At 44.9% G+C, this 10,000-nt stretch overlaps 1 protein-coding gene across 1 annotated transcript in view; it reads left to right on the top strand.

Annotated features, from left to right (window-relative positions):
* Positions 1-8,020, top strand: part of LOC139532822 (protocadherin-17-like) — a 107,694-nt gene extending 99,674 nt beyond the window's left edge. The window contains exon 3 of the mRNA XM_071330917.1: positions 5,342-8,020. Coding sequence (XP_071187018.1) covers positions 5,342-6,120 — 779 coding nt within the window. The 3' untranslated portion in view covers positions 6,121-8,020. The remainder of the gene's footprint in view (positions 1-5,341) is intronic.
* The last annotated feature ends 1,980 nt before the right edge of the window (positions 8,021-10,000 follow it).

The raw sequence follows: 10,000 nt of genomic DNA on the forward strand, positions 1-10,000 counted from the left end.
CTCTGTCCCTATCTCTCTCTCTCTCTCTCTCTCTCTCTCTCTCTCTCTCTCTCTCTCTCTCTCTCTCTCTGTCTCTCTCTCTCTCTCTCTCTCTCTCTCTCTCTCTCTCTCTGTCCCTCTCTCTCTCTGTGTCCCTCTCTCTCAATTCAATTCAATTCAATTCAATTCAATTCAAGGGGCTTTATTGGCATGGGAAACATGTGTTAACATTGCCAAAGCAAGTGAGGTAGATAATACACAAAAGTGAAATAAACAATACAAATTAACAGTAAACATTACACATACAGAAGTTTCAAAACAAGAAAGACATTACAAATGTCATATTATATATATATACAGTGTTGTAACAATGTACAAATGGTTAAAGCACACAAGTTAAAATAAATAAGCATAAATATGGGTTGTATTTACAATGGTGTTTGTTCTTCACTGGTTGCCCTTTTCTTGTGGCAACAGGTCACAAATCTTGCTGCTGTGATGGCACACTGTGGAATTTCACCCAGTAGATATGGGAGTTTATCAAAATTGGATTTGTTTTCAAATTCTTTGTGGATCTGTGTAATCTGAGGGAAATATGTCTCTCTAATATGGTCATACATTGGGCAGGAGGTTAGGAAGTGCAGCTCAGTTTCCACCTCATTTTGTGGGCAGTGAGCACATAGCCTGTCTTCTCTTGAGAGCCATGTCTGCCTACGGCGGCCTTTCTCAATAGCAAGGCTATGCTCACTGAGTCTGTACATAGTCAAAGCTTTCCTTAAGTTTGGGTCAGTCACAGTGGTCAGGTATTCTGCCACTGTGTACTCTCTGTTTAGGGCCAAATAGCATTCTAGTTTGCTCTGTTTTTTTGTTAATTCTTTCCAATGTGTCAAGTAATTATCTTTTTGTTTTCTCATGATTTGGTTGGGTCTAATTGTGCTGTTGTCCTGGGGCACTGTGGGGTGTGTTTGTGTTTGTGAACAGAGCCCTAGGACCAGCTTGCTTAGGGGACTCTTCTCCAGGTTCATCTCTCTGTAGGTGATGGCTTTGTTATGGAAGGTTTGGGAATCGCTTCCTTTTAGGTGGTTGTAGAATTTAACGGCTCTTTTCTGGATTTTGATAATTAGTGGGTATCGGCCTAATTCTGCTCTGCATGCATTATTTGGTGTTCTACGTTGTACACGGAGGATATTTTTGCAGAATTCTGCATGCAGAGTCTCAATTTGGTGTTTGTCCCATTTTGTGAAATCTTGGTTGGTGAGCGGACCCCAGACCTCACAACCATAAAGGGCAATGGGCTCTATGACTGATTCAAGTATTTTTAGCCAGATCCTAATTGGTATGTTGAAATTTATGTTCCTTTTGATGGCATAGAATGCCCTTCTTGCCTTGTCTCTCAGATCGTTCACAGCTCTGTGGAAGCTACCTGTGGTGCTGATGTTTAGGCCGAGGTATGTATAGTTTTTTGTGTGCTCTAGGGCAACGGTGTCTAGATGGAATTTGTGGTCCTGGCGACTGGACCTTTTTTGGAACACCATTATTTTGGTCTTACTGAGATTTACTGTCAGGGCCCAGGTCTGACAGAATCTGTGCAGAAGATCTAGGTGCTGTTGTAGGCCCTCCTTGGTTGGTGACAGAAGCACCAGATCATCAGCAAACAGTAGACATTTGACTTCGGATTCTAGTAGGGTGAGACCGGGTGCTGCAGACTGTTCTAATGCTCGCGCCAATTCATTGATATATATGTTGAAGAGGGTGGGGCTTAAGCTGCATCCCTGTCTCACCCCACGACCCTGTGAGAAGAAATGTGTGTGTCTTTTGCCAATTTTAACCGCACACTTGTTGTTTGTGTACATGGATTTTATAATGTCGTATGTTTTACCCCCAACACCACTTTCCATCAATTTGTATAGCAGACCCTCATGCCAAATTGAGTCGAAGGCTTTTTTGAAATCAACAAAGCATGAGAAGACTTTGCCTTTGTTTTGGTTTGTTTGGTTGTCAATTAGGGTGTGTAGGGTGAATACATGGTCTGTTGTACGGTAATTTGGTAAAAAGCCAATTTGACATTTGCTCAGTACATTGTTTTCATTGAGGAAATGTACGAGTCTGCTGTTAATGATAATGCAGAGTATTTTCCCAAGGTTACTGTTGACGCATATTCCACGGTAGTTATTGGGGTCAAATTTGTCTCCACTTTTGTGGATTGGGGTGATCAGTCCTTGGTTCCAAATATTGGGGAAGATGCCAGAGCTAAGGACGATGTTAAAGAGTTTTAATATAGCCAATTGGAATTTGTTGTCTGTATATTTGATCATTTCATTAAGGATACCATCAACACCACAGGCCTTTTTGGGTTGGAGGGTTTTTATTTTGTCCTGTAACTCATTCAAGGTAATTGGAGAATCCAGTGGGTTCTGGTAGTCTTTAATAGTTGATTCTAGGATTTGTATTTGATCATGTATATGTTTTTGCTCTTTATTCTTTGTTATAGAGCCAAAAAGATTGGAGAAGTGGTTTACCCATACATCTCCATTTTGGATAGATAATTCTTCGTGTTGTTGTTTGTTTAGTGTTTTCCAATTTTCCCAGAATTGGTTAGAGTCTATGGATTCTTCAATTACATTGAGCTGATTTCTGACGTGCTGTTCCTTCTTTTTCCGTAGTGTATTTCTGTATTGTTTTAGTGATTCACCATAGTGAAGGCGTAGACTCAGGTTTTCCGGGTCTCTATGTTTTTGGTTGGACAGGTTTCTCAATTTATTTCTTAGATTTTTGCATTCTTTATCAAACCATTTGTCATTGTTGTTCATTTTCTTCGGTTTTCTATTTGAGATTTTTAGATTTGATAGGGAAGCTGAGAGGTCAAAAATACTGTTAAGATTTTCTACTGCCAAGTTTACACCTTCACTATTGCAGTGGAACGTTTTACCCAGGAAGTTGTCTAAAAGGGATTGAATTTGCTGTTGCCTAATTGTTTTTTGGTAGGTTTCCAAACTGCATTCCTTCCATCTATAGCATTTCTTAATGTTACTCAGTTCCTTTGGCTTTGATGCCTCATGATTGAGTATTGCTCTGTTCAAGTAGACTGTGATTTTGCTGTGGTCTGATAGGGGTGTCAGTGGGCTGACTGTGAACGCTCTGAGAGACTCTGGGTTGAGGTCAGTGATAAAGTAGTCTACAGTGCTACTGCCAAGAGATGAGCTATAGGTGTACCTACCATAGGAGTCCCCTCGAAGCCTACCATTGACTATGTACATACCCAGCGTGCGACAGAGCTGCAGGAGTTGTGACCCGTTTTTGTTGGTTATGTTGTCATAGTTGTGCCTAGGTGGGCATATGGGGGAGGGAATGCTGTCACCTCCAGGTAGGTGTTTGTCCCCCTGTGTGCTGAGGGTGTCAGGTTCCTGTCCAGTTCTGGCATTTAGGTCGCCACAGACTAATACATGTCCCTGGGCCTGGAAATGATTGATTTCCCCCTCCAGGATGGAGAAGCTGTCTTCATTAAAGTATGGGGATTCTAGTGGGGGGATATAGGTAGCACACAGGAGGACATTTTTCTCTGTTAAGATAATTTCCTTTTGAATTTCTAGCCAAATGTAAAATGTTCCTGTTTTGATTAATTTAATGGAGTGAGTTAGGTCTGCTCTATACCAAATTAGCATTCCCCCTGAGTCCCTTCCCTGTTTCACACCTGGTAGTTTGGTGGATGGGACTACCAGCTCTCTGTAACCTAGAGGGCAACCAGTGGGTCCGTCTCCTCTATACCATGTTTCTTGCAGGATGACAATGTCTGCATTACCGATTTCTTTGGTGAAGTCCGGGTTCCTGCTCTTTAGGCCAAAGGCAGATGACCTCAGACCTTGGATATTCCAGGATGATATAGTGAAGGCTTTTTGTTCCATAAAGTGTCCAATGTTGTTGGTCGGGGTTTGGCCTCAGGCCAGTAAGTGTGAGCAGAGCCTGCTGAGCATCTGGTACATGCCGTTGGCTTGGGCGAGTGTAAGAGTGGGGGTTGGGCCTGTTTGCCCGCTCACTACCTGGGCGTATGTGTGACTTCCATGTTGATGCCCTCTTTGCGGGGGTGGGGTGCATGGGGTGGGCAGGAGTGGCATGGGTCTGATCTGAGGGGGCCTAAATTGGGTGTGGGCATGGTTGATGTGGGGGGGGTGTGTAGGTCCAGGGGGGGGTCCTGGAGGTCTTGGAGGGTGTCTCGCTGGTCTGGGTGGGGTGTCTATTGATCTGTTGCTCCTGTGTGAAGTGTTGGGGCTTCGTTTGAGAGCGATGTCCTTTAGAGTCCGGGCAAAGGTGGGCACTGCTGCCTTGTAGAGGTGGACCTGGTCATAGAGGCTGTTCAAGTCCAGGGTGGAGTGGTGGGCCAGAAAAACATTTGGTTTTGAGGCACAGTCACGGGAAATGCTTGCGTTTACCCGCTGTATTGTAGCAGGGTGGAAGTCTTTTCGTGGTAGCAGGGTGGAGATGACCACTTGTGCGTTGGGGAAAGTAGAAGAAGCTTTTTCAATCGCACGCACACTCTCTCTCTGTCCCCCTCTCTCTCTCTCTCTGTCCCTCTCTCTCTCTCTGTCTCTCTCTCTCTCTCTCTCTCTCTGTCTCTCTCTCTCCCTCTCTCTCTCTCTCTCTCTCTCTCTCCCTCTCTCTCTCTCTCCCACTTCCTCTTTCTATATGTTGTCATCCCCCTACACACACACACACACACACACACACACACACACAGACACACAGACACACACACACACAGGAGAGGAGAGGACCAAGAGTTTAGTTTTGGCCAAGGCTAGGCACCATATCAGAAATGTATGTCACTGAGCTTTGAAATCCTCCCTGGGCAGTCCCAGTCAGTAGCCTCGCCAAGCGCCATGTGCATTTTCCCTCTGTCTGTCTGTCTGTCTCTGTGTCTCTGTGTCTGTCTGTGTGTCCTCTCTGTCTTTCATCTCTTTTCAGACAGACCCTCTCTCTGTGGATTATTATGGAAGCCTGGTATTGATGCTGTGGCAAATGGATCAGGCACTGCAGCATGGTGTGTGTGTGTGTGTGTGTGTGTGTGTGTGTGTGTGTGTGTGTGTGTGTGTGTGTGTGTGTGTGTGTGTGTGTGTGTGCGTGCGTGCGTGCGTGCGTGCGTGCGTGCGTGCGTGCGTGCGTGCGTGCGTTGTGTGCAGCCTTTCATGTCCACACAGTTGGATCACTCCAACACTACAGGCCTACTACCCAGGCTCCCTCTAGTCAGGACAGTGACAAACAGACTACTTGTATGAATTGATAGACTCTCAGAAAGATAGCTGTTAATCACAATGCAAAACTAACTGTCTCTCTCAATCTCCCCTCCCCCTCCTCTTCCCCTCTGCAGAAGAAGACTGTGTTAACTGCACAGAGGAGTGCAGAGTCCTCGGCCACTCCGACCGCTGCTGGATGCCACAGTTCCCGGCAGGAGGGGGAGGAGCCAACCAGGCAGAGGGTGTGGACTACCGCAACAACCTGTTCGTCCCCGCGGGGATGGAGGTTGCCACGGAGACCACAGAAGCCTACGAGACCGTCAACCCCAACGGGAAGAAGACCTTCTGCACCTTCGGGAAGGAGCGTCGGGACCACACCCTTTTAGTGGCTAACGTCAAGCCTTACCTGAAGGCCAAGAGAGCCCTGTCTCCGCTTCTCCAGGAGGTCCCCTCAGCCTCCAACTCCCCCACTAAAGGCTGCTCCGCCTCCTCTAACAACTCTCCCTGCGCCTCCTCCACTAAATCCCCCGCAGACGGAGCCGAGACCAAACCCACCCCCAGCCACTATTGCTCTGGCCCCCCCGACGGGCAGTACCACTCCCCCAACAAACAGCACTACGGCGCCCACGGCTCAGGACTACCCCCGGGACACCCAGCCTACCCTTCTCTTTCCTGCGACCCGGTGGCCAAGGTCCTAGCGGAGGCCCGGTCCCGAATCAGCCAAGAGGCTGGGGTGGGGCTCGGGGTGGGAACGGAGATGGACTGTGTTCTGGAAATGGACGGGGGGAACCACGGAGGGGGGGAGATGGGGCGGGACGGGGTCGATGCGGACCAGGTGGTCAGAGACATCGACAAACTGCTGCAGGACTGCAGAGGCAGCGAGACAGCCACCGGCACTCTCAGAAGAAAGTGATACACAGGGTAGAAGGAGAGAGAGAGAGAGGGATGGTGGCAGGAAGGATACTCTCAGCCCTAAGACTGCCACCGCCTATTAAACAACAAACAAACAGAACACTGCTGGCCCGTCAACATGACCTTATCGTTGACCTCAACTTGGAACTATGGAAGGACCATGTGTTGGACGTTTCCCTGTCGATATCGCCAGTGTAAGTTTTAATAAGAAAAGGAAAATAAAGTAACAGACAGAAGGACTGAAACAATGACAGCTGAATTCAGAAGGACTGAAACACGGACAGCTGAATTCAGAAGGACTGAAACAATGACAGCTGAATTTAGAAGTACTGAAACACGAACAGCTGAATTCAGAAGGACTGAAACAATGACAGCTGAATTTAGAAGGACTGAAACAATGACAGCTGAATTCAGAAGGACTGAAACAATGACATCTGAATTCAGAAGGACTGAAACACTGACAGCTGAATTTAGAAGGACTGAAACATGGACAGCTGAATTCAGAAGGACTGAAACATGCACAGCTGAATTCAGAAGGACTGAAACAATGACAGCTGAATTCAGAAGGACTGAAACATGGACAGCTGAATTCAGAAGGACTGAAACAATGACAGCTGAATTCAGAAGGACTGAAACAATGACAGCTGAATTCAGAAGGACTGAAACAATGACAGCTGAATTCAGAAGGACTGAAACATGTACAGCTGAATTCAGAAGGACTGAAACATGGACAGCTGAATTCAGAAGGACTGAAACACGGACAGCTGAATTCAGAAGGACTGAAACAATGACAGCTGAATTCAGAAGGACTGAAACAATGACATCTGAATTCAGAAGGACTGAAACACGGACAGCTGAATTCAGAAGGACTGAAACAATGACAGCTGAATTCAGAAGGACTGAAACAATGACAGCTGAATTCAGAAGGACTGAAACAATGACAGCTGAATTCAGAAGGACTGAAACACGGACAACTGAATTCAGAAGGACTGAAACACGGACAACAGAATTCAGAAGGACTGAAACACGGACAACTGAATTCAGAAGGACTGAAACACGGACAGCTGAATTCAGAAGGACTGAAACAATGACAGCTGAATTCAGAAGGACTGAAACAATGACAGCTGAATTCAGAAGGACTGAAACACGGACAACTGAATTCAGAAGGACTGAAACACGGACAACAGAATTCAGAAGGACTGAAACACGGACAACTGAATTCAGAAGGACTGAAACATGGACAGCTGAATTCAGAAGGACTGAAACACGGACAACTGAATTCAGAAGGACTGAAACACGGACAACTGAATTCAGAAGGACTGAAACACGAACAACTGAATTCAGAAGGACTGAAACACGGACAGCTGAATTCAGAAGGACTGAAACAATGACATCTGAATTCAGAAGGACTGAAACACGGACAGCTGAATTCAGAAGGACTGAAACATGGACAGCTGAATTCTGTTGAACTTCTTTGACTCTTTTTGTGAATCTTTGGGAATGACAGAATGCTGGGCCCTTTCTGTCTGGTTCCCTGCAAGCTTTTAATCCAAGTGGCCACCAGCTCATTGTTAGTGTGTGTTCATGCTCTTTCCTTTGCCAGAACAAGCTTACACATCTGTCTGTGTGTGTGTGTGTTGCTTACGTGAAGTGTGAACGCAGCCATTGGCTTCTGGGAGGATTATTATAATGGTCTATCATGACAATCGGAGGACAGGTCCTGAGAGTCAGGGACCCGGGAAGAGCAGACAAGAGTTGGTTTTCCCCGACCGGAACTTTTGTTTGGTTCTGACCCGACGACCCGCGAAGAGAGACAAAACACTTCTCTGAACTTTGTAATATTGATGTTTAAAAGTGCAAAAGGAAAACCGTATGTTAAACAGGTTGGTCATTCAGGGGTATGGGGGGGGGAGTCAGGAAGGGGGGGGGGGGGGGGGGGGGGTCAGGAAGGGGGGGGGGGGGGGGGTCAGGAAAGGGGGGGTCTAAATGTGTCAGCATATCTCACCTGTCCTGATCCTGTTCTTTATAGTCACCTGTGGAAGCTGTGTAACCATGTCCTTCTATATCATCATTCACACGGAACATTCCAGACTGGGGAAGTCTAACACACACACACACACACACATACTTACATGAACACACACACACACACACACACACACACACACACACACACACACACACACACACACACACACACACACACACACACACACACACTGTACACAACCACACACTGCACACACACACACACACACACACACACACACACACACACACACACACACACACACACACACACACACACACACACACACACACACACACACACACACACACACACTGTACACAACCACACACGAGATGTAAGCGTCTCATCAAACCGTGCCATCAGCTTCCTGTTCCTGTATAGTGAGTCTACTTGTCTGAGCCTCCCGTTCTTCAGCAAATCACAATCCTTTACAAAGACATATTCTTTTTCCTTCAACTGTGAAAAGATATATCTATAGAAAACACACAGATTAATATATGTACTATCAATTTATGTATAGTGTCCATATTTCCCCCCCAAAAACAAAATATTTATACATTTTGTAAAAAAAAAATGGTGAAAAAAAAATGGATAAAAATTATGAAAGAAAAGTTGTGGTGAAGATGAGGTGACAGTTGGAGATATTTATTCAAAACGACGCTAAAGGACACTGGTCGCTGCGTCTGTTTCAACGGAAGAAAACCCAAGAGTCCCTTCACGTTACCGCTATTACACAATATCATTAAATGTTCCAACAATGTATTCAATTTAATGTGTTTTAACATCAACAACAAAACAACAAAAAAAGATTGACTTATTTTTGTTGATTTTTATCTGCAATTTCTGTGCATTTGAGCCAAATTGTTACATGTACAAGAGCTATATTGTGTATTTTATTAAATTAATATATCGTGTTGCAATATACATGGGCTTTTATATTGCATTTGACAACCTCGCCTTAGTAGCTTGTCGAACTCTATGAGTTTAATTCAGTTTGGGGCTGTATCCCGAATAGCACCCTGTTTCCTGTGTAGTGCACTAGTTTTGACCGGGGCCCATAGGGACACTCATAGGGCTCTGGTCAAAACTAGTGCACTACATAGTTTATAGGGTTCTGTTTAGGACTCAACCTTGGGTATTTGTTTAATTTTGTTTTCCGTCTGTGTTCTCCTCTGTGGTTTTGCGTCCTTGCAGGACGGACTTCACTTTGCGTTTCAGACGTGATCTCTTCTCTTTCCAACCTGAAATCACAATGATTCTTATTTATTACAACACAAAACGGTCCAGCTTGTTGTGCCAGCACATTTAGACTACAAAACAAAACAAAACAAAACAAACAAAAACTACAACGACCACGTTCAACAACCGTTGGGACTATTTTTACCTTTGAAAGCGTTTTTCATCGTTCTGGGGGACAGCTCATTTTATTATTTTTTTAAAAACGATTTCCTGTTCTTCTTACACTGTTGAGTTTATATTTATTGTTATTTTTAAAAAATACACAAAAACTGCCATTTTGTGGAGTTGTTACCATGGCGATTATATACAGAATAATACTGTGTGTTCCAAATGGAACCCTCATTCCCTATATAGTGCACTACTTTTTTTTTAAACCAGGGCCCTATAGAACTTTGCTCAAAAAAGTAGTGCACTATATATAGGGAACGAGGGTGCTATTTTATTAAGGATACAAGTCAAATACACGCTTCTATTGTTCCTGTTCAGCTTGTGGCTCCTGACAAAAGCACTGGTCCAGAATCAGATTGTGTGTTTTATATAAAGGACCAAAAAAAAGGACAAAGTTGCTCTGTTTTCTTTCTGTCTGTTCGATACGCATCATCGCATCGCT

This window comes from Salvelinus alpinus, chromosome 10 (genome assembly GCF_045679555.1).
Source record: "Salvelinus alpinus chromosome 10, SLU_Salpinus.1, whole genome shotgun sequence".
Taxonomy (NCBI): domain Eukaryota; kingdom Metazoa; phylum Chordata; class Actinopteri; order Salmoniformes; family Salmonidae; genus Salvelinus; species Salvelinus alpinus.